The 26,001-nt window shown below is 42.8% G+C and overlaps 1 protein-coding gene across 1 annotated transcript in view; it reads left to right on the top strand.

Moving 5' to 3' along the window:
• fmn2b (formin 2b) overlaps nucleotides 1-26,001 on the top strand; it is a 104,769-nt gene that overhangs the window by 59,795 nt on the left and 18,973 nt on the right. The window contains exons 11-16 of the mRNA XM_079492948.1: nucleotides 6,508-6,599; nucleotides 8,241-8,370; nucleotides 9,193-9,339; nucleotides 12,120-12,179; nucleotides 17,442-17,562; nucleotides 24,677-24,769. Of these exons, the coding sequence (XP_079349074.1) occupies nucleotides 6,508-6,599; nucleotides 8,241-8,370; nucleotides 9,193-9,339; nucleotides 12,120-12,179; nucleotides 17,442-17,562; nucleotides 24,677-24,769 (643 nt within the window). The remainder of the gene's footprint in view (nucleotides 1-6,507; nucleotides 6,600-8,240; nucleotides 8,371-9,192; nucleotides 9,340-12,119; nucleotides 12,180-17,441; nucleotides 17,563-24,676; nucleotides 24,770-26,001) is intronic.

Here is a 26,001-nt window from a genome sequence, read left to right as displayed (position 1 = left end):
TTAGATTTTAGCGTTGGCTATTCAAAAATAGTACATCTACAGACTCACAGCGGGTCACTTCTTGCCGCGCTTGCGAGCTTGTTCATCTGCTATTTTTGCACATTTTGAAAGTGTTTGAAAAACCTTGAATAATTTAGATTTTAAACACAAACTTTCTCTATCAAACAACATTTTTAGATGGGTTGTCCGCGGCCAAATATATACCAATTTGGCAGGGTACTTGGCCCAAAAGTGTTTGAGAACTACTGCATTAATCTGACTTAATGGGTTAAAAGTCTGGTGAGCGCGCCGCGGGTATCCTTCTCAGCGCTCAGCGTGTTAGTGTAGCGCCAGTGATGACATGGGTCTGGTTCTGGTTCAGACCGTGGGCATCCTCTACTGCGCAGCATGTTACAGCGTAGCGCTGGTGATGACATGGCTCTGGTTCTGGTTCAGAGCACGGCCATCCTCGCCACTCAGCGCCGTTCCGGTGTGTAGCACTGGTGACGACGTGGATTTGGTTCCAGCTCAGAGCGCGGCTCAAAGGGTTATGGTGTAGCACAGGGGTTCTCAACCCGTGGGTCGCGACCCCTCGGGGGGGGTCGCCAAATTATTTTAGGGGGTCCCCAAATTATTTAAAAAAAAATATATATATTTTCACGATTTTTCAAAACCTACAAACCTACAAGCTCGTAGCGCGCCACTCGGTGGCGCGCTATGAGCTTGTAGATCTGCTATCTACAAGCACTGTTGATTAAATCATATTTTTAGCCTGTTAACACCATGGAGGCCCAGGGCGGAGATCTCCATCAAGTTCAAGTTCATGGTCAAGTGCCCAAGGCGGAGATTGATAAATAGGACGGAGATTAATTATATCAAAACGGATCGCATCGCTCCACAGTCTAGAGTGCTTGTTGCCCAATCCTCGATGACGCGCAAGAGTGACACGTCATCGAAAATGTTCCCCCCCTGTTTAGCCGACGACAACGAAAATCTTAACACGTTAACTCGCGATCTAAATCATCCCGTCTAATTCTGAAATAATATCCTGTGTTTGACGGCCCTCCGCTGTCCAGTCGCTAGTCGCGATAGATTTATTCTTACCTCCCGTTGTTGTCGATCGACTCTAGAGTGGTGTGGCTATAGGCCTATCTCACAGCCCGCTTTCCACGCCCACTTCCGGTAAATAGTGGTGTCTTTAACATGAGCATTTACACGTTTTTTTCTCTGGAAAATCTAAGTACATTTTCTAATGTAAAAATGTGACAGACCAATATTATTATGAAGCAAACAAGATGGTAAATCAGGTCGAACAGATAGAACAAACCTTACCTTGAGAAAACAAAAGTTGTAGACTTCTTAAATTACCTCGGTTAACATGTAGTGTCTATGGAGTGACGTCACGCTATCACCACTAACCCCGAAAGGGGGCGTATTTAGGGGGGTGGGGAAATTCTGTGAGATAGGCTTATTGTTAGCTGCTACACAGACATTCACAACAACTTCCGGTGCGCCGGTAAAAGTGGTCCGGGCGCTATAAATGATGGGCACATTTTAGTAATGGATTAAATAGGTCCGGGCAAGCAAGGTGTTAATATGCGTTTGTTCTGACTGAACATTGATCTTGGTGTTATCTATTGCCAGTTCTTGAGTGTCCTCTAGAGGCCCTGTTTATTTTAGTTTTCAACGCTGCTGTTAAGAATAGATACTTTATTGCTACACAATTAATGAACACCTTAATTGCCCGCGGTTATGTAATCCATTAAATGATAGCGCCCAGTCAATTTATAGCAACGGAGCACTTTTACCGACGGACCGGATGTTGTTCTGGATGTGGCTGTAGCAGCTAGATGTAGCCAAACCACTCTCGATGCGATCGACAACAACGGGAGGTAAGAATAAATCTACCGCGACACAAAACCTGATCGAGTAGCCCTAACGTCGTGTGCTCCCAAGTGTGATGTGAGAGATTAATGCCCATCAATTCCAAGAGGTGAGATGTGTTTTCCAACCTCAGCATGATTGGCACAGACCCCGGTCCCCGATACAAAATACTGGCAGTTAAATGCAGAACAAAAGCTTCTTTTTTTTTTTGCTGTTGAAAATAACTCCAAATCGAGGAGGAGGCCCAATCGTTGCTGTAATCCAGCAAGCATGCAGTGAAAAGTGGGTCGCTTTGCAGGGCCTTAAATGGTTATGTCTAGGTAGCTGAGACCACCACCACCACACAACAACAACAAAGAAGCCCCCCTCGGTCATATGAGCTGTGAACGGTACAGAATTAGACATGTTGCGTTACATTCTGTACGCCAGGGTCAAACAGGAGGCCCTCATGTCGGCTCTGGTCTGCTTCTTTCTCTTCCCCCACCACCCCCCCCCCCCTCTCTCTCTCTCCGTTTTGCCTGAGGTGCTGTTTCAAGACTTCCACATTTGTTTTTTCTATATTGTCTTGTTTTGGCTCCTTCGTGTTCTCGACTCCATCCTGTCGCCTTCCCTCTTAATTTGAGTGTGAAAAGGCGGGGGCCACTGAAACAGAATACGGAGAGATGGAGGTCTGCAATGCTGGGATGAAGGAAGAGAGAGAGAGAAGAGGTCCAGAGTAGAAGGAGAGAAACATGGAGGCAGGGAGAGGGATTGAAATATGATGGGGGGAAAAAAACCCCATCATGCACGAATTAATAACAACCTTGTACAACTGAAGGTGCTCAAAGTGTACTACATTTTAAAGGACAGTCAAAGCAGTTACAAATTTAAGCAGTTAATGGTGGTGTTAAAGAGCATTACATTGACACGGTTGTACAAGGAGAGCATAACACTTGTTGTTGGTAAACTACGCCTATTCTCTGCAGAACTGTACACGAATGCAACTAAGACCAAACAATGAGTGAATGAATGGAAGAGGGAACCATTAAGATGTTTTGTCTAGCCAGCTTGGAGTCAGTCGTTAACAGTATAGGGTCTCTCTTTCAGCAGGACTTCTTACTGATCAAAAATGATCACAAATGCGTGTGCCTGTGTGTGTCTGCACATAGTTTTAGATGTTTTCATTGAATTACAGTGTCACAATTATAATAAGCTCTTGATTTTTGAGTTGACAGAAAATAATATTAAAAGGTATTTTGTGTGTGTGTGTGTGTGTGTGTGTGTGTGTGTGTGTGTGTGTGTGTGTGTGTGTGTGTGTGTGTGTGTGTGTGTGTGTGTGTGTGTGTGTGTGTGTGTGTGTGTGTGTGTGTGTGTGTGTGTGTGTGTGTGTGTGTGTGTGTGTGTGTGTGTGTGTGTGTGTGTGTGTGTGTGTGTGCGCCTACCTTGCGGCCTTTCATTTTCTTGTTCCCATGGTTTTCGGTTCATATATTACTTCCTTCGGATCATTTCTAACTGTCCCGTGTGAGCAGTTTTTGTGCATATTTAAAAAAATATATCTGATATGTTGTTTCATCCATGTGTGTCTTCCCCCAATGCGATGCCTGTTGATGTTTATCGCTGGCAGATATCGGCGATGCCCCAAGGACTCAGGAATACATTCCAGCCGAGACATGTTGTCCTTTTGATTGCCTTCTTTCTTTTTCCAATTAAGCATTTCACCATTGCACAGCATGCGCTCGAACGTCCACGCACTCTCCCACCCCACCGGCTCGGCTTTGGGAACAGGCTGCTTTCTATTAAAACTATTTACACTTTAAAAGCGATGTAGACTCTTCTAAATGAGAAGCAGAGAGAGAGAGAGAGCGTGTGTGCGTGCACCGTGCGTGCGCTCTCACACACATGAGCACACACACGCGCCCTTGTAGACAGCTGGCGAAGCCAATAGAATACTAATCACTGTGTTTGATGCCCCGGTGTTTGAAGTGTTGAGGAAGTATGCAAGTATGCAAGAGAGGAGAAAGGGGAACAGAAGGAGAGGCCTTGAAGAACAAGCCCCCTCAACACACACACACACACACACACACACACACACACACACACACACTCTTCCTGCGTTTCACTGATTGATCCTTGTGATGGATGGCTCAATGGACAGAGAGGTTTTTCCAAATGGAGACATTTTATTTTTTATTTTTTCCCCAAGTTTATTTATTTTTTCCGTAGGATTGTGGTCTTGCAAACCTACCCCAGGCCATGTCACTCAAGAGGCAGTAATTGGCAGCAGCCAGGGGGGTTCCCGTACCTCCTGCACAGTTCAAAAATCTTTGCATTCCTGTATTTACACTTAGGAGTATTACCTAACATTTCCTGATCTGAGCTGTGTGAATGTGACTGCAAGATGTGAATTAAAGAACATCCATTCAGAGTCGAGACTAAGGCTTTGTTGAAATGATCTGAATTTAACTTGATAGGTTCAAAGTAAGCACACAGACAAATCAGTTAAATGTATTTCTGTCAGTGAAAACATTTACCCAAATGGATCCTACGCCTCTCAGATTGTGAGAGTTTTTCTCTGTACAGGCCATTGTTTAAGTTAATGCTTATCTCTTGCAAGCATCATCCTGAATTCTCATACGAGAAGCGACAATTACAATATCCAGTAGATTGAATGATTGATTGATGAATTCAAAGGGATAAGTACACAAGAATGCCCGGAGGCTTGTTTCCATTGTGGTCCTTTTGGGGAAGTGGGGCAGGGAGCAACAATACAAATGCAAAACGGGAACAAAAAACAAAAAAAAAAAAACAGAAAATCAACATCAAAGAAATCTAAAATTTAAATCAAAATGATCAGTACTTGATCAAGTCATATTATTGGACAACCATCTCTTTACTGAGAATTTAAAGTTTTCAAAGGAACCATTCCACTGAACTGCTGCCAAGTATAGGAAAGATGTTTTTTTTTTTCTCATATTGCTGTTAAAACGGCAGGGCAAAACATCAGTAGAGCTGCATCATACTATAAGTAACAAGGCCTTCTTGTCGCTCACTAAAATAAAGGTTTTGAGCTATTGGTCCGTCTCTGTGTTCCGTCTCTGTTCGACAACTTAATAAAATTATACAAAATGTTGTTCGTCGATCTCAAAAAGGGCAAAGTAATTGAAACGTTTAAAAAGCAAAGTATAATTGCTTACAGAGCTCTGATACTTGTGATTATCGTGGGCGGCCTGGGATCCCTTGTAGTTGTAACACATTGTACGTTAACATACAGGACTGTGTACCCATGTCTCCGTGTCCCCATGTCTCCCAGCGGGACAGCCCATACTGTCATCTCCTCTCCGTGTCCCCACGTCTCCCAGCGGGACAGCCCATACTGTCATCTCCTCATTGACATTGTTTCTCAACCCGGGCCTTAAACATTTTTCCATGGTTTCGAGGTTAACCGCGTTCCTCTGTTATGCTAAAACGCGTCGAGGTGGAGGAAACGTTTTAGACAGTGTGGTTTTTCTCCTGTTTTTTACTGCCATGGGTTTCCCCCACATACGCCCCCCCCCCAGCAACCCCCCCCCCCCCCCCCCCCCCTCTGCCCCGTCACTGCCTGCGTGCACAATGGCATGGTTGCGTGCTTCCAGGACAAGACGGCCGCTACCAAAGCAGCACTTTATGATGGTGAAACACGAAACCGCAAGTGTTGTCGTGTATGATTACTGTACACTAAGACAATGTTTATCTGAATGCGGTGAAGGCTAAAGCAGGTGATGTCTGGCGATTATGTTTGCCAGTCACACATGGGAAAACAAGATGAGATGATGGCATCTTGAATCATTTTAATTTTTATTTCCAAAAGCGGAAAATACCTGTGACGAAAAAGGGAAACAGTTTGGTTTAGTTTGGCACTGCCGAACACAATACCCTCATTATATAAGCTCTTATACTACAGCTACAATGCTGACAGTAGTGGTCACACTTGAGTAACCCGCTTCCAGCACTGTGATTTTAATAGAAGCTTGAGGTTATTCCATGCACTGAGGCGCCAGGTCTGGATGAAATCCAGGAAGTGGATGAAAAGTGGTTTTAAAAAAACAACGTTTGATCCTTTATAAATGCATGTGACAACTAAAATAAATAATCGTCTGATCGACCAAAAACATGATTCATTTCATATCATTTTAGCCAAATAAGTAATTAAAAAGGTACCTGTGTTTCTCTACGTAATTTAGCTTAAACACTTGCAGTAAGCTAAATAACAACTTTGCTGTAAAGATAGCAAAAATACCCCGCAAGCTTCAATTGAGCTTGTGGATTAGGTATTTTCGCTGTTTTTGGAAATGTGTTGAAGAAATGTGGGAAAAGGTTTTTTAAATACCCTAAAATAGGGCATGCCAGGGTTAACCCATTTTGGGCGGGAACCCCTTTTGGTGTTAGCATTATGTTATGCTTTAGCCATTGAAAAATAGCAGATCTACAAGCTTGTAGCGCGCCACCAAGTGGCACGCTACGAGGTTGTAGGTGTGCTATTTTTGAAAAATCGAAGAACAACTGACATAGAAACATAGCTTTTTCAGAAAACTGTCAGGATGTAGAAGACATTTTTAGAATCTGATCTCGGGTCAGAATGGGTTTTATGGTGATTTATGATTAATTACATGTTTCTCTTTGTTCCAGAGAGCACAACAAGATGAAATGGACAAGATAGAGAAGCACATCAAGTCCTCTAAAGATAAGGACAGCTCCAAGCCCTTAGACAAACCAGAACAGTGAGTCACCCTGGGTTTAATTACTGCTTCTGAACCCACTTTACATTCAATTAACAACAGACAAGCCATGATGAACCCGTAGTGAAAAATCCTGCAAAATCCTTTTAACTCCAAGTTAAAGGAACACTATCTGCATATTGTGTGTGTGTGTGTGTGTGTGTGTGTGTGTGTGTGTGTGTGTGTGTGTGTGTGTGTGTGTGTGTGTGTGTGTGTGTGTGTGTGTGTGTGTGTGTGTGTGTGTGTGTGTGTGTGTGTGTGTGTGTGTGTGTGTGTGTGTGTGTGTGTGTGTGTGTGTGTGTGTGTGTGTGTGTGTGTGTGTGTGTGTGTGTCTTTTTAAATGTGTGTGTGTGTGTATATATATATATATATAGAGAGAGAGAAAGAGGGCAAACACCTTACTTTATTAGTTCTGCACACCCTGTTAGATCATCACACTTAGGGCTCCGGTGGCGCAGCTGCAGTGGTTCTCAAACCTTTTGACTTCAAGGACCCCCATAACTCTTGAGAGTATACAAATGGGACCTTCTGGGTCCATTTGGTTCCATTTGTGTGAGTTACAGACCTGTAAGGCCCTAACCACACCAGAGGGTCGCCATGCAACTCTTTGCAACAACTACATGCAACTACTTGCAACCATTATGGCAGTTGCAAGGAGTTGCAGCTGGTGTGGTTTGGTTAGAACCCCCTCAAGGTACCCTGAGAGTCCATGCACCCCACTTTGAGAACCACTGATCTAAATCACTGCAGTGCGTCCGGTTTGCCGGTGAAAATAATTGGCTAATCTAAATTAAAAACAAAAGAAAGAACACTTCAGTCACACTTAGTGTAGAACTGAAGGAGGAGGGTCATTGATCGTGTACATTTACACATACTCTACCTGTGTCTTGTGTCCGGGTAGCTCAGTCGGTAGAGCTCTCAAGTTCTACCGACAAGTTCATGGGTTCGATCCCGGGCACCGCCAACTCGGTGAATGAGTAGCACGGCTTGGTGCAGCAAGTCGTGCGGGAAGTACTGGGAGCTGATGGTAGGTGTGGCGCTCCACCTCAGCAATCCATCTTCCATTGTAACGGGGATAGACTCCTGCATGTTACCGGCTGATACAGACAATAAGCCACTCCCGACCTACTTCTTACCTGGAATTTGTCCTATAGATCAGGGGTTCTCAACCCGTGGGTCGCGACCCCTCGGGGGGTCGCCAAATTATTTTAGGGGGTCCCCAAATTATTTTCCAAAAACAAAAACAAAAAATCTTTTTAAAAAAAAATTATTTTCACGATTTTTCAAAAATAGCAGACCTACAAGCTCGTAGTGCGCCACTCGGTGGCGCGCTACGAGCTTGTAGATCTGCTATTTTTCAATAGCTAAATTATAACAATGCTTAAAACACCAAAAGGGGTTCCCGCCAAAAATGGTTTAAGGTTATTGTAGCAGTCAATTTATATTGGGGGTCGGGAGGAGGCGGGGCGAGGGTCCCGAGACATTGCCAAAGCATTTCCGGGGGTCCCCGGCCAAAAACGTTGAGAACCCCTGCTATAGATCAGTGGTTCTCAAAGTGAGTCACTACCACCAAAAAAACATTAGCCTACCTAACCCTATAACTACAGCTCTCTAGTGTCTGCTCTGTTTTCCTTCCCCTGTTAGATTCCTCTACCAGCTCTCCCAGATCCCCGACTTCTCTGGCCGAGTCTTCTGCATCCTGTTCCAGTCCACCTTCTATGAGTGCATCTCGTCCCTACATAAGAAGCTAGACATCCTGCAGAGAGTGTGCAAGGTGATCCCCTCCCTCTCAACACAGTCTGCATGTCTATGGTTTTCACATTAGTTAATTTGTAGGATATACGTACATGACGGTCAAAAAACAGTGGAGAGAAGAATAAGGACCACAATGATTGCAATGGTAACAGGTCAGGTCGCCCCAATTCCATCTCGCCCCAGCTTTTTTCCAGCCGACCTCACGCCGACGGCTCGGTGCGGCGGTTCTTGTATTCTTTATTTTGTTTTACTGAGAATAAGGTTAGAAATACGTTTAGGATTAGGCATAGTTTTACTGGGGTTAAGTTTAGGAATAGGGTTAGGTTTAGGCATTATTTTACTGAGGTTGAGGTTAGGAATAAGGTTAGGTTTAACCGTTTAAGCATAATTTACTTAGATTACTTTAGGAATACCAGGCCGCGCTGTTCCACCGGCTGTACGCCCGGGGCGAGTTGGTAAAGGGGCGAGCAGTCTCGTATTCATTGCAATGTGTCAAACACACATGTAAAAAAGAGCAATTCTTTATTTAGCACCTTACAGGCCTTGGGATATTGTAACAACGACACAAGCAATTCTATCCCACAATATATATTTAAATATTGATGTAGGTGTGTGTGATCATGTGTCACTCCCTCTTTCTCTCCACATTCATCTATACCAGTGTCCTTGGTTCCATTTGTGCTCTCTGAGTTATACTAACGATGGAAATTGTACAATATTGATCGGGGTCCCATACAAAAATAAACGATGGTCTGTGGCCTAACCTTGAGATGAAAAGGTTTGAGACGCACTGATCTAAACATGTCTCTCCATCGTGTCTCTCTTCCACCTCACGCTGCAGGCCCTAGATAGTGGTGTAGCGGTGAAGCGGGTGCTGGGTCTGGTTCTGGCCTTCGGTAACTTCATGAACGGTGGGAACAGAACCCGGGGCCAGGCTGACGGCTTCACCCTGGACATCCTGCCCAAACTAAAAGATGTCAAGAGCGCTGTGAGTATGTGGAGGGCGGGAGGGAGGGAGGGAGGGAGGGAGGTTGGAAAGAACAGAGGGGAGTGTCGGGGGTCATGTCCACCAAAAGTGTTTTTGGAGCTGCCTAGCCCTTTGTGTCATGAATTTCTATGGTGAAGACGCCCTGGAGAGGTCCTCTACCCAGTGCCAAGTATCGAGTTTCAGTGCACTTGACGTGGGGGGGGAACGCCCCAAAATTAGTTAATATCAAATATTATATCAGAATCAGTTTAACCTCGAGAACCAGTGCCTTGGAGGTTGACTTGAACATGATGCAACATGTGAGCTTATAGATTGCCTATTTCTTTATTGAAATTTACAAAATCGAGTTTGTTTGTGTATTATACATTTTATTTTTTGCTTATTAAATGAAATGTTAGATATTTAAAACATATATATCCTATCTTGTTTGTTTATAATTGATTTATTTTCAAGATTTCAAAGCATCAGTAATTGGTGGTCTAGGACTCTCCAAAATTGGGATCGCATCTGGCATCTGTTGGGCTCTACAATGTATGTCCCATTTAATTCCTCACTATGTGAACTAGAAAAAAAACCATCCCTTCCTACATGAAAGACCCTGTACCCCCTGACACTGCCAGGCCTCCTCTTTTTATTTTATTTATATATCATTGTCCTGTAATGTCATTCATGTCGAATGTCATGTTTTTATGTTCTGTGTGGACCCCAGGAAGATTAGCTGCTGCTATGCACCAGCTAATGGGGATCCTAATAAAACTCTAAACTCTAAACACCCTGAGTGCACAGGACGAAGTTCTAGTGTTTTGGCTACATCTACGTAGCTGATTCAGCCACATCCGGGATAACATCCCGCCCGTCGGTAAAAGTGCTCCGCTGCTATAAATCGCTGGGCGCGATGATTTAATGGATTAAATAACCCTGGGCGTTTGGGGTGTTAACTCAACTGTCCCCATCACCTTTGAGTGTCATTTTATATATTGATCCATTATATTGTACGGCCTATAGGTAGCAATGTAGTTTTGTTTGTGAGAAGCAGTTGGGAAATTTGCTATGAAAGCAGAACGTTATTTAATTATTACAAACAAACATTTGTCTGAAGTGGATGACTTATCTGAGCAGGTCCTTGTGTTGTCAGCTCTTCCTTCCTCATAACCGCCAATAAAAAATGCTTGGTTGACTTGTACCCGGGGAATGTTTTGTACATTGATTGATTGATTGATTACTTTATTGAAAAATACATTTCAAAAGGATAGAGTCACAACAAAGCCGTTAGGCTTGTTTCCGTTGTGGTCCTCTTGGGGAAAGGGAGCTGGCCATGACACAGACTGAGGCAATTAGTATTGGTGGGAATGGGAATAGTTTTTATTATACAAAATTAATGACCCAAGGAATCATGGGAAAGTGAAATTTTAATTTTACGACCTACGGTTCAAGAGTTATAAGGCAAAATGTAAAGTGGGCTGTTATAGCGCCACCATGAGGCCGACTGATGTAATTATGTATTACATTAATTTTAATAATTATTATGGACCTCCCTTCCAAGTGTTGTAACTGTAGCTCCGACCGTTTCTGAGAGAAAAAGACTTGATTTGCATTGACTTGCATTTTCCCATGTAAGTCGATGGGACATTTTTATTCACACTAATAAGTTACTTATTAATGAATAAGTTGAAAAAAGGGCTTCGTTTGACCATAATATTCTGGTCAATGCCTGTGTGAAAAGTTGGAGCAATTGGTGCAGCCAGTGAGGAGCTACGACAGTGTTTCAGACACATTCAGACAGACATACATTCATTCAGACATTGAGTGAATTATAGTATGATATGTTTGGCTGGTTAACTTAGAATATTTTTAATATGTTGATGAGATAATAGGAATAGGAATAAAATGATTATTATCCATGTTCAGGGATGTTATTGAATGGTCGGTTTGACCCGACCAACATTTCATTTCCTTGGAGTGAGAATGCGTGCCGATGCGATTCCAAATAAAAATGACAGTGTTTGAAATCATTCCAATCCGATAGATCATAGACCTACCTAAACTCTAAATGTTTTGTCAGTCAAAAGATAACGGTTCTGTCCGTCCTCCTCTGTCTGTAAACTTTTCTGCGAACGACCAGTGGAACTGATGTCTCTGCCTGCACGCACAGCTCTCTCCTTTTTTCTCTCCCTCGACCTCTCGTGTAGGCACGTTTCATGCATGCAATGTTCATGAATCCAAGTAACTGCCCGTGAGGTATGCGGAAGTGCATTTTAGATAATGCTGTAGGACCATTTGTGGCAGTGATGTGTCACATGACTTGACTTATCCTATGGTATATAAACTGTGCTGCTGATGTTAGAATGAGATGCGGTCCTCTCCGCTGGCACAATCAATCAAATGTATATGCATTTGAAACCTGTTACATCGATGCGCCCTTATCCATACACGTGTGGCCTATGTTTCCCCCTCTATAAAAATAACATGACAAAATGACAATATATAACTCTAATGTAGTATTTCGTCTGACTCTGAGCAATGCGCCAGGCTGTTACAATAACGCGTGGCTCAAAACAAAGTCTGACTGTTTTAAATTAGGCTACTCCAACCCAGACCCAGTGCCCACCTCTAAATGGTGTCTGTTGTGTCAGTTAGGGTTAGGCTTGAAAGTGTGAGAAGTACTGATTTATAAGGCATTTGTAGAATGCCTTCTTGGCCTCAGGTGTTAAAAAGGCCATCCTAGTCCTCTCATACAAATCTGATGTCATGGTTTGTTTTTCTCCACTTTTCTTCCGCAGGATAACACGAGGAGTCTTCTGTCTTATATCGTTGCTTACTATCTCCGACACTACGATGAGGTAGGCTTATCCAAACACAACATGCATTTTTACACTGTTGGCAGACCAACCAAGAGAACTGAGACTTTTCTTATTTATATCTGTTTATTTCTCACAATTTAACTGAGATTAAACAACAAACCTTAATTGTTTAATATTTTAATTCTTACAGGTGGATCGAAACAATAATGAAATGTTTGTTCTTGAGCACACTATAGTCTACAGAAGTACCTCCACTAATCATTTCACGTAGTTGTACACTTTTGATTTTATTTTTTGATGTATTTACTATGAAAACCTACAAAAGCTGTTTGTGGCCGTCTCCATATATGAAGATCAAGGCACTGACCTCATCAAACCCTAGATAGCCATACATGGAGAAGACTGGATCATCACCTAGATCTGCATATATAGAGCCGGCCAGCAACTCTAGATGGTGGAGTTCACATGTTCACAATCGTGTGAACTCAATACTGCCACCATCTGGCGGCGTCAGTAACTCTACATCTGACCTCAAACCCTTAGATCTCCATATATGGAGCTGACCTGTTCTGACATTCCATATGTTGATCCTTCCCCATGCATCCTTACTCTTCAGTAGGTATGATTCCATTAAGCCTTTGCAAAAATAGGAAAAAAGAAATGCGCATTATCTGTTGTTTCCATCCACTGATAATGCGACTCATGGGAGATACAAAATAAGTTCATGAAATAAGCAGAAGGTGGCACTATTTTGCCAGTTAAGTGACCCTTACCGTTATATGACATATATTTTTCTTTTTGACGTTCTTTTAGGCTATACAAAAATATTATACACGCACTACCTGGTTGTGGCAATTGGGCTACAAGTCCGGGGACAGGTTTTTGTCCATCGGCTCCTCGGAAATTTAATTAACTATTAAACTATAGGGTAAGACTAGAATCACTAGATTGTAGCCTAAATATTAAAGTAATTTCCTGACTTTCTATTTAAGGGACATTTAACTATAAGCCGAACACATTCATAAATAATAGCCTATAATAAAGATGTTTTTCTCCTTGCAAACGCAACACACACAGAATCAGATACACAAATATAGCCGCCCTATAGCTTACTGTTGCCTGATTTGTGCTTCTTACCACGGTACAGAACTGATTCAACGCATCTCATCCGCTGTGGTATTATAGGCTACATTGTATAATGTTATCTGTGCCACACCAACGTGCGACGAAAAGCAATCCAGGCTTGAGTTGAACTTGTAGGCTATAATATATTCGGGCGCATGTAGCCTATACGTCGGGACTCGATTGGAGCATAGCGATTATAGATTGATTGATTGCAGCTGTAAAACAGTTGTGTAACTGTAACTTGTCAAGATAAACACAAGTAGATTGCACCTATAGCCTAGTTCAATGATGGTCTGGAGGAGCGGCTGGTACTTAATGACTTTGGTCATAAAGGCTTCCTCTAAGATAGAATCAAAGGTGGAGGCCATTTCAAGAATGAAAACTGATCTGTTCTCTTCATTGACCACAACAACATCTGGTGTGTTAGCAGAGAGATGTGCAAAAATGTCAGTATTTTCAGTACACACACACACACACACACACGTACAGACTGTTGCTTGATATGCGCTTCTTAATATTTACCACGGTACATTGTGTCAGAAGTTCAGAACTGATCTATAAGCTGACAACGCGTCTCATCGGGCACTTGGTCTTGTACATCGTATTGTTATCTGCACGACACCATCGTGCGACGAAAGGTAATCCTTATATACAGTATGCAGGCTTGAACTTGCATTCATATTTGGGGTGCATGTACAGTAGGCTACAGGGGGATACATTGGTCTATATATCTACAGTATAAATCGTTTATATATTGATTGCAGCTGGTAGGCTACAGTGTACGTCTCTCATCAATGCAAACGGCAAAAGCCGTTTGCAGCCGTTGTTTCATCACGGTTGCTTGCAATGACAGGCAACTTATACCAGTTTAAAAGCGTCCTTATAATTGGTGGTGATACATTCTCTATGGACATTATAGCAATAATAGTGTATTTTAGTAGTCTCCCCTTGTCCGTTCCGAGGTGTTTTGGAGAATGATATTCATCTAACTTCCATGATCAAAGCACTCACCGGGTGCAAGAGCCTGCAGACAGGAGAGGTTTCGAGAGTGCGTAAATGTATCCACATGCCACCCACCCTGGCCACCCATCCTCCCGTTCAAGTCCACTGATTCACCATTGCGTGTTTTTTTTCTTCTTTTCCAACTGTTCAAAAGCGATATAATGCGAGTTTTCTAATTAGAAGTGTTTCCATACCCCATTTGCACATTTCACTTTTTCGATATAGCCACAAAATCCACCCCCGGCAAGCGCAAAAGTGTTTTTGCGAGAAAAAAAAACGTATTCGCATTTTAGTTTCCATCCAGGAGTTTTTGGAAACGCACCTAGTATCAGTCAAAAGGGAGACCCCTTTTGACTGATACCTGTCCATTCAAACTCTAAACGGACCGGCCCCAAAGTTATTAGTGCGCGGAAACTAGAGTTCTCAACAGGCCCGGAAATTAAGGTCCGGCCCTACCTGGGCCCTAACTGGCCTTACTAATTAGCACACATTTTTCGCCCTACCCAGCCCGAAAAGGGTCCATACATGGGCATTCCCAGACCTGTAGTTTCAGTGCGACCTCGCCCTCAGGGCGTCTTATTAAATATAATAGATAAGAAAATATATATAACACCCGTGTGAAGTGAGGGGCGCTCTTGTCGTCGTACATCATCCAATAAAAAGGTAATCTACTTCTTCATGAATTCATTTGTCAACTTATGTAATCTTTTAACCATGATACAATGTTTAAAAAAAAATCTGTTCACCATGATCATGTAAGATGACAACTGAATTTATGTGATTGGTTAGCCGATTTGCTCGTCTACATATGACGTAAATGTTCCTTTCATTGTCAATGGCATTTAATTAATGTTTGTGTTTGCCACAAACATATTTCAGGCACATATGACGTAAATTCTCCTTTCATTGTCATGTCTAGTGTTTGAATGGACAGGTTCAGTCAAAAGGGAGACATCAAAGAGGAAGGATGCATGGGGAATGATCAACATATGGAATGTCAGAACAGGTCAGCTCCATATATGGAGATCTAAGGGTTTGAGGTGAGATGTAGATTGTAGAGTTGCTGGCCAATATTGATGACATCAGAGATCTCCATATATGGGCATTCCCATATAGTATGGGCTTAATATTGATGACATCAGGGATCTCCATCCCTGATGATGTCACGTGAAATCGCGTGATATTATGAGGCATGACATATATGGTCATGCCTGGGGGTGATGGACTGGCTAACGGGAATTGCAAGTTTTCATAGTAAATGCGACATGCGGTCGCATTTACCTGTTAGTTAATACCTCTCCGAAATAGAGTGTCAGATCTCGGACCATTTGCCTGAAAATGTGATGCTGACCAAACCTATAGTGCTCTGTACAGTACGGATGCAAGTAAATGCATGGGATAATTGCTTCTGTGTTTGTTTTAAATACCAACAGAAAGCCCTAACCCTAACCCTAAGCCAGACATTTGACAGTAATGGTGTTTTTCAAACCCAAAGTCTGAGTAGCAGCCAAAATTCAGCCTCCGTTCAGAGGTCAAAATGTTTAATAAAGTGATCGAAAGATTTACCCCTCTAAAACAAGACCACCATTTAAATTCTAGGGAAGTGTACTAATTAACCACATGAACCCTAGCGTTCATGTGGTTCTGTGGCTCTGTTACGTGGTGAGCAGTCGGTGAAAATAGCAGATCTTCTTCACAACAGTTCAAAGCAGTTCACAACAGGGCGCGTTGTGACGAGTGGCGGGCTTGTAGATCGGTTATTTTCAGTGGAATAGATTTTGTGTAGTGAGAAATACTGGCGGACCTAATATAGAGCCCTCGGGGACTCCTGTCAACTACGTGTATAACCTTTAAGTGGGTTAATTTGATATTTGTAATTAACACAGTTATGCTTGGTTTGTGAATTGAGTGATAGTTTGTGCTGTGGAGGCACAGAATTCGATACAGACAACTCTGCCAGTCAATTACAGAAACGTTCGATGTCTCCAGCGAGCCAGAACTGTACACACAAACTGGGAATGGACAGATAGGCAATCAGAGAAAATCACTGATCACATTTTTTGTCAATCTCAGAAAAGTGAATGAGACAACTGTATCAAGCTCCCGTTATTTGCCAAGTCATGCTGAAGCACTTGGACCAATTTTGACCGTGTTCTTTGTGGTGTCACACAGCGATATGACCCACGCCTGACCTTAAGCAATAGAAAATGGCATTCCATGTAATATTTAAAAGGCCTTTAATTCGTTCATAAGCGGTTAAACCCATGGCGAACATTTAGAGGGATCAGGGAGAGAATGCAGCATGCGTAGTGGGCACATTGACAACTCTCTTATTACCGGCATTTTTTTCGTACAGATATTGACTCAATCTTTCCTCAGATACTGTACCGAGTTCCAGGCAACAATAGCCGAAACAGAACATTCAACAGATCCGGAAACATTCCGGAAGGCCAAAAGTTAAATTTGAGGGATACTTTGGTCAGCCCCGCTCTAATGCCTGCGTCTGGCCTCTATGTCCATTCCTGATGTGTAAAGTCCTGGCTTGCTGGCCAGGCCTAAGCCCACAGGACAGGCCCAGAGATCAACAGCCCAGAACCAGCAGATCAACACTTTGTTTGATGTCGACATGTCTCTTTGATCGTGTTGCATTCAAGGTTGTTTACGTCGCGTGAAGCCGCCGCGACTGAGCCAAACCTGAGTCTGTGCATTCTCACCCTCACATGTTGCTGGCATCCAAGGTGTTTTTGGTTGCGCGTTGCTTTTGTTTGTATGTGTGGTTGTGTGCGGCATGTGTGCATTTATTCCGCAGTGAGAGACTAATGAAAAATGGAATGAATTGCCCCAAGATGTTCTTTTGTTTTCTTTGATTTCGTTTCCTTTGCGTTGCAACTTTTTATTTTCTTAATATGTTGTCTCACTGGCATTACTCCATAATAGCGCTGGAACAATTTGGTGTCAGTGGTGTCTCACTCGTGTGTGTGTGTGTGTGTGTGTGTGTGTGTGTGTGTGTGTGTGTGTGTGTGTGTGTGTGTGTGTGTGTGTGTGTGTGTGTGTGTGTGTGTGTGTGTGTGTGTGTGTGTGTGTGTGTGTGTGTGTGTGTGTGTGTGTGTGTGTGTGTGTGTGTGTGTGTGTGTGTGTGTGTGTCTCCGTCTGTCTGTCTGTCTTCACCCTCAGGACGCGGGTAGAGAGACATGTGTCTATCCACTTCCAGAGCCTCAGGACCTGTTTCAAGCCTCTCAGATGAAGTTTGAAGACTTTACAAGAGACCTGACTCGACTACGGAAGGACCTGAGAGGTACAGTAATGAACCTTTGACACAAACGCACAAAAAAAGGACTGAGACGTGTTAGGGGGTCGTGCCCACAGAGAGTGTTTTTGAGCCATGTGCCCAAAAACACTGGATGCAGAGAGAGTGCTGAAACGCGATGCTCAGTGCCGGGAAGGGGAGTCCTTTCATGTGTCTTCACCATAGAAAGGAATGGCAGAAAAGTGCTGGCTGCATCTCTTGCTTCATGGTAACGGGAGCCCTGCTGAGCCTCTGCTGTTGATAAGCATCAGTTAGACATGCGCAACCCATACACGGACTGATAATGGCCCGCGCCTGGTTCTGGAAATAAGCCTCTGCAAAGGTGAACAGACACGGCCTGGATTCCAATTTATAGTTATATTACAAGAGTTCAGCAAAGGCCTAACAGTTGGGGTCAGATATTGGCACCAGACACTAACCAAACGCTGGCTGGTGTCTCTGTTGTGAATACCATTCAATCTCTGTAAAGCCCATGACACAGTGTACATGGATTAAAGTTCTTAGTCGCCACAACTGATTTGGATCCCATAGAAGCCAGCATGTCTTCTATGAAAACACAGAGAGCTTGTAAATATGCTATTTTCGGTTATTTTAAGATTAGGGCATTTTTGCTAGTGCTCAAACTAGCAATCTCGCGGTCGAGAAATTACAGGGTTATCGTGTTGCAACTTTCCGTGCTCATCCGTGCTAGGACGCGTATACATACATACATACACACACATACATACATACACATACATACATACATACATACACACACACACATACATACATACATACATACATACATACATACATACATACATACATACACAGGGACACACATAGCTGCGTAGTAATGGAGCGGAGGCACCGCTCAAAAAATACACTTCTTGGACGGTCAAACCAAGTGACATTGTGAAAGGCACTGGCACTGGTTCAACTGGTTTTGTCGTGTCAACTGGAACTAGAATCTGGTCGTCTAACGCCACGCGGTCCGTGTTGTTGTTGTTTCTCCGTGAATGTCCGTGTGAGACACGGAGACACAAACCTTACATTTTGAACGAAGGCAGACAGCGATGTGTCTTTGGCCACTGACCGTGTTGTTCTGTGTTGTTTTTTTCTCTGTGAATAAGTGAGAGAGAGATCATCCAAGTGCGTCTGTGGTGTGATACAGAAAAAGGATCTTTCACAATTTCACTTTCAACACAAAGCGAGAGAACTGCAAAAGCTGCGTGTAGGAAGGTTGCGCTGTGATTGGCCAGTAGTCAGACCCCACAACGCTGGGTTGAAGACGCAGAGGTCAAGATAGTTACATATCACGGGAACAAAGCACAGGCGTGAACGTCACGTCCACATTCTCCGCATACGTCTCAGTGAATGACATGGCCACCTGAGCCAGCGCACAAAGTTGTGCGCTCCATGGGCACAAATATGTGGCCGTGGAATTCTCGGATGATGAATAACGAAGTATTTGACATTAGACTTGGCTTAAAGTTACTTTTCCATGAACTAAAGTGGCTAGTGGAACCACTGAACACATGTTTCTTGTTCTCCCAAAATAATGAAAATTATATTTAAAGACATGGGGCTCCATTTTCGTCACCGCTAAACCCCTTATCCCTACAGTTCTTTGCCTTTTTTTTTACTATTTTGAAAATCATTTTTGAATAGTTCCACTAGCCAATCTAAATTGGCATGCACGTTGTGAGCTTGTAGACTAGCCATTTTAACTATTCAAAAATTTAGCAAAATAGTAAAAAAAGGCAAAGAAGTTTAGGGATAAGGGGTTTAGCGGTGACGAAAATGGAGCTAATGATGTTTTAAGTATAGCATGTACAGTAACTATTTTAGGTTAGATAACTGTTAATACTGTAACATGTTTGCAATTTATAGTAATTTAGAACGGTGATAATGCATATGCTCTGGCCAATCAGAATATAGTATTCACCGTGGTCATGGTATAAAAGAGATGCGTATTTAAAATCAAAAGGTAATGAATTTACATCCATGTCTTAATTAGTCTTCAACGTCAAAAATGACAGATCTACACGCTCATGGCGCGTTGGCAGCGCGACTCATCGTGTCCTTGTAAATCGGCTATTTTTGGTACGTGACACTGGCACACAACCATAAATCAGGCTTAAGCCCTTATTGAAGACAAGTGGTACAGTGGGAAAAAAAGTAGCATGAATGGAAAGAAATGAATGGGGAGGGAGTTTGACAGTGAAAATGTGACCAAGAGAGAGCGAGCGCCAATATAAGTGGTGGCCCTGGTCAAACTCATATGTGTTGCTATCTCCAGGATCTTAAGGTCTTTGTATTCAGGCTTCTGAAGCAAGCCTGTGCATCCTGGTTGTACTTAAGTTCTGTGTCGAGTCTGATCCAAACCATCTGGCCGCAAGGAGGTAGAAGGCTTTCTCAAGCATTTTTCAAAGGGAAAGTCACAACTCCTGACTATTTTTCAAACCGCACCAAACAGGGGCTGACACACGTTAGTTATCCGGGAATGTTGTATGTGCACAAAGGCAGAATGCGTCCTGTCCTCCTCGCCACAGACCGGGGGCTCTTCAGCGCGTCCTGCCTGGGACTGGGAGATGTAGTCATTTTTTGTTTCATTGTTGTGCTTGTTTTGAATGGGCAAATGTACCCTCACGGAATGATGATACACATGGGACTCACGAAATGTATCCTGTGAGTCCCATGTTGCACTCATGATTGAATTTATTTGAGAAGCATGCTACAGATAAAAGTCATATTCTGGACAGTAGTCCGTCCACCCCTGCTGCATTCCGGGCTCATTCAAATATTTTTTTATTGTATGGAAATAAACCAAATGCATGTCCACAACTCATTTGGTTCTTGGTCAATAGTTTAAGTTATGATGCGTTGGCCTGGCCTTGGCTGAATCTACTGTAGGTTTAGGGTCAATTAGATTGGACAGTTGTGTTGACAGGCAACTGTAAAATCTTTATGAGCATTTTCCTGTGTATATAAAATGTTTCTATGGATTATAGCCACTCTTATCCAGATCGACTAAAAGTGCAAGGTGGGAGTAAATGCTATAGAAAACCTTAAGGAATCAACGGTGTAAACACCCCCAATACAAATTGACTGCTACAATAACCTTAATAATAGAGAAAATATATCATATATTTATATATATATATAACCAGATATAATCATTAACAAAAGTTAATGATTATATTGTGTACTATGTAAACTCTCAATTTCCATTTCCAGCCATTCCTTTCTTTTTTTTTAAATCATCTGGGGACCCCCCCAAAATAATTTCGGGACCCCCCAGAGGGGTCGCGACCCACAGGTTGTTGAGAACCCCTGGTGTAAACGGCCACTCATCGTAACAACGATAACTGTAACAAAGTCTAAATATATCTTTTTATAAATTGCTCAGTCATGTAAACGGCCACACCACAACTATAGAGCGTCGCAGTCCTGCCCCCTTTCATGACAACGAGAGACCCGAAAAATAATTCCCCGTTCATTTTCCTCAGACTTTTCAAAAAGTATTTATTTAAAGACGTTTACGCTGCGGACAAAGCCAACTCGAATTGTGACAAATCATGACAATAAACACAATGTTTTGGGCCGATCAAATAATTAGAAAGACAACTCGAGTTGGCTTTGTCCGCGGCGCAAACGTCACTTTCACAGCAATTTGCGATCATCAAAATCCATCTTAATTATCAGGGAGTCACATTCAACACATCACTCGAGTTCAATATGTTTTTCAGAGCATTGTAGTTCATCACTCATTCAGTGTGGATGCTCACATCATTCTCAGAATTATGGTCAACTTTATAGTTTTCATTCGTAGTGCTTGATGAAAGCTACAGAATAGCAAGTCTGCATAAAATGTGGTATTCTACAGTAAATAACATTCCCTGAAAGTGTAATTTAGGTAATCATTTCAAACATAATTATGATAAATAATACATTTTATGCAGTATTTATAGCTGTTTTATAGACAACATTCATTGTGAACTGGAAGATCTATATGCGTATAAATGTTTGTTTTGTTTTTCCCTATAATATGCCCAATTGGGGTACGTAAATGTGGTTCATTTCATTCTCACTTTGTTATGCTCAATGTATCCTGTGAGTCCCTGTTCCTAAGCTCCTAATTACAACGCTTTACACTGACAGTAGGGTTGCCGTTCAGTAAGAACACATTTGAATACGACGGCTGAATATCTGTGCTGGGATAGTTAATTGGCAGTGAGTGAAGTGCCTTGCTCAAGCCGGTCTCATTCACTAGCCCTATAGCCTTTTCCGGTCAGGACCAGGGATTGAACTGGCAGCCATCCAATGACAACTGCGCCCCCCCTTCTCCTCAATCCTTTAGACAACCAGTCCCCACGCTCCTATCGTGTGACAACAAATGAATGAATGCACTCGCATGTGTAAACATTGACATAGACGCACAGTCCTTAGGCAACTCTTTGAACACAGAAGTTAAAACTACTAGGTCATTTCTCAAGGTCATATACTGCTTTGCAAGGTTAAATGTCTTACTGGGCTGGATGCTGTGAATGCTCCAGAAATGGCAAGCAGACCATTCTCTCTAGTTTTTGTTCTTTCTCTTTGACTTGCTCCCTGTCTGTCTGTCTCCTCTCTCTCTCTCTCTCTCTCTCTCTCTCTCTCTCTCTCTCTCTCTCTCTCTCACATGCCCTTGCTTCTCCTGTTTCTCACTTGTCTGTTGTGTCTATCTTAAGTGAATTCATTTTTGAATTCCTGGTATCCCACAGTTATCTTTGACACACACACACACAATGCCCACCCTTGCCTTCTCAAAGGTCAACCCGTTTCCATGGATGGGGGGCGTAATTGGTGCGACCAATTATCCTCTCCCCCTGCCCCCTGCTGACCTGCCAAGTGGTTCCTAGCTGCTCAGATAATAATGATGATGATGAGACCAGGAAGCAGGGAGAGAGTTGGGTAAACAAGAGCCCAGAGCCCCGGTAGCAAACAGCCCAGGCAGCAGCAAATCTGTTTTTATTTCCCTTGTCTTCTATTCTTTCTTCCGACAGTTTCTGTCTTTTTCATCTCCGTTTTGCTTTCTCCCTGACCCACCCTGTATCACCCACACCCACCCCACCATCACTTCCGCTCCTCCCCATCTGCTGTCTTTTTTTTAAGTCTCACTCTGGCACCACCTCTCACTTTGTCTCTGTCTGTCTCTCTGTTTCAGATATTGGCAGACTACACTGCTGTATAGGTTGTGGAAGGTCAAATATTTGTATGCTTGTATGTGGGTTTCAAAAAGATTCCCTTCACTCCTTATTTCTCTTGCCATCTCCCCCTTTCTCTGCCCTGATATCACTCTTCCTTTTATCTCTCTCTCTCTCTGCTTCTGTCTTCGATCTCTCCTGTTCTCCCCCTGTTCTATCCTTTTCCCCCCTTTTGCTCCCTCTCTTCCCCTCTCTTTTTCTCTTTCTGCCTTTCTCTCCTTTCTCTCTCCCCCTTCTATTGTCCTAATATATCCACTATAATTCACCAAATCTGTGTGTGTAGTTAGTGTGTCTGTCACTCTGTGGCCTGCGTAACTCGGAAAGCGTCCGACCGAACGTGACCATGAGGTGTGCGGTGCCGAATGGCAATTCGGACGGGCCAACGGTTTCCGAGAACCAAAAACCACTATCTGTCTGACCACGGGTCTGAGGAGAATGCCTTTCTATTGGGACACCCCTTGCCTCCTCCTACCAATATCCTCTCCCTTTATTCTCGTTCTCTCCGTCTGTCTGTTTCTGTCCCCCATCCTCCCCCTAGTATTTTTTTGGTCAGTCTTCCCTCTCACCCCTGCCATCTTGGTCACCCAGGGTCAGGTAAATGCCCCTAATAGACCAGATGGTTATTACATTGGTATGAAGGCAGAATGTGGTGGGGCAGCTCGCCTGCCAATCCATCTTCATCCACTGATTGGCCTACGTGACTCTGGGCACTTCACAGACATTTTTTAAGAGTTCCACTGGATTCCTTACAACTGTGTGTGTGTGTGTGTGTGTGTGTGTGTGTGTGTGTGTGTGTGTGTGTGTGTGTGTGTGTGTGTGTGTGTGTGTGTGTGTGTGTGTGTGTGTGTGTGTGTGTGTGTGTGTGTGTGTGTGTGTGTGTGTGTGTGTGTAAGAGAGCGTGCTTTTTGCTTCACCTCGGATCAGAAACTGGGAGCAAAGCGTGCGCGCGTGCTTGTACACCTAGAGGGCTCACATGTGATTGCAGTGCCATTTCCACCTCTGCAGGTTTCATATCTTTGAAATGTTATATTCTCCAAACGTCAACAATTTTGGAAATGTAAATTGATGTTTTAATGTTAAACATGTTTAAACATTAAAACAGTTATGCCGGTAGTTGTTGAGACATTATATTATCCCACTTATTACAGGGCTACTTAAATAAATGAATAAATTGACCCAAAAGTAACAACAAAGCGAATTATTTCCTTGCTTACGGTAATGAAAGTATTGCGCAACGCGGTCGCCTCGGAAAACAAGGAAGTGTTGATCAAATAGAATTTTCTGTTATTGCATCCTCTATTACTCGCTTCAAAAGTTTTCAAAAATATTCTTGAGACTGAGAGCAACGTATAGTTGTAAATTACATTTTGTGTTTGTTTTCATGGCATAATATTCAGGCTGCGCAAGCAGGTGCTCTGAGGCTTTGATTAGAGTCTATTATTGAGTCCATTATCCAGAAATAACAGACAGGCATTCAACCAAGCCGTGTAATAATTGCATTTAATGTATCTATCTTTTGCTGTTGTGAATGGCATGTTTGTTGCTTTGCTCTCTCTTTTTCTCTCCCTTTCTGTCTCTCCTCTTCTCTTCTCTCTCTCTCTCTTTCCTTCTCTCTTTCCTTCTCTTTCCTTTGCCTCCTCTTCTTTTATTATTTTTCTTTCGATCTTTCTCTCTCCCCCTTCTTACCTTCTTACCACGTGTAAGTTCTTCTTACACGTGTTGTTCACTTGTTGAAGAAGACCTGGTGTGTCTGGTACTTCAGAGAGGCTAACCTGTTCTGTTGTTCGACTCGTCTTTTCATGGCTCTGCATAAAAAGCCCCGGCTACTTGTCTGACCTGCCGTAACAGTGTTGTGTTTAATCTCTTGGCAGCGTGCACGTCGGAGGTGGAGAAGGTGTGTAAGGTGTCGGAGGAGGAACATCTGCAACCTTTCAAAGACAACATGGACCAGTTTCTGAGCCAAGGTGAAGCAAAAAGCACTCTCTCTCTCTCTCTCTCTCTCTCTCTCTCTCTCTCTCTCTCTCTCTCTCTCTCTCTCTCTCTCTCTCTCTCTCTCTCTCTCTCTCTCTCTCACTAACACAGTACTCAGCACTGATATTTGCATTCAATCTACAATTACCCCACAGTACTGTACATGTGGACACGTTTCAGAAAAATATCTTTGATTAGGTTCATTGTTTACTCTCGCCTTGTATATGTGCTCATCTTTGACATGCTCAAAATGGGGACACCAGGTTGAAAGTGCTTAAGCACAGGATTGTACACATTTCATGTTTTGTTACTCCGTGAGAAACAAAACAAAACTCCCATTATTTAAAAAAAAATGTCACATTCTGTCATTATATTAACACACTTTACTGTACTGAACAACACACACATTCAAACACCTGGCTATTAAGCCAATATATTTCCTCCAAATATACACATATATACACAAATATACATTTTTGATGAATTGAACATGGTGGACCCTATTGTAAACAAGTGTAATGCTTAATTGGGTCGTCCACTCACAGTTAACAGCCTTTGTATTGAGTTTGTGCTTGAAATGTACTGTAATTCTGCAAACTGTTAATAAATATTTCAATCAATCAAAAAAACACATGTAAGTAACACTGTAATAGTCACAACCCAATTCACACGGGTAAAGACATGTGTAAACAGAGTCACGACCCAACCTCGGATCAAAGACGGAAACACGCAAACATTGTCTCATTTACATCTGTGCCTTTCTGGGAAGCAGAACAGAAGGACACTTCTGTCACGCCCTTTTGGTACACAAACAAACAGACAGACACACCAGTGTGTACTGTAGTGTACGACGATGCACACGCAGAACAACAAACACAAAATCAGACATGCCGTTTCTGCTAACACACCCACACATGCTGAAATAAACACACACACACACGTTTGTATCATTATACTTTTGAGGACATCCACGTTTTTTTGAGTGGCGATTTTAAGTATGCTATTTATTTATTTTATTTTCTTTGTTCCATTTCTAACCCTAATCCTAAAGCCAAAAATAGCAGATCTATAAACTCACAATGCATCACAGCATGACCCATTGTGAGCTTATAGGTCCGCTATTTTCAGTGCTTGACACCGGCGCACAACTACGAATATATCAGGCATACAACCCTAAACCTAACCTCTAAACGCCTAATCCTAACCTAACTCCCCATAACCTTTG

This window comes from Electrona antarctica (genome assembly GCF_951216825.1).
Source record: "Electrona antarctica genome assembly, chromosome: 22".
NCBI classification, from domain to species: domain Eukaryota; kingdom Metazoa; phylum Chordata; class Actinopteri; order Myctophiformes; family Myctophidae; genus Electrona; species Electrona antarctica.
The sequence above is the reverse complement of the archived record's forward strand: the minus strand, read 5'-3'. Positions and strand labels throughout refer to the sequence as shown.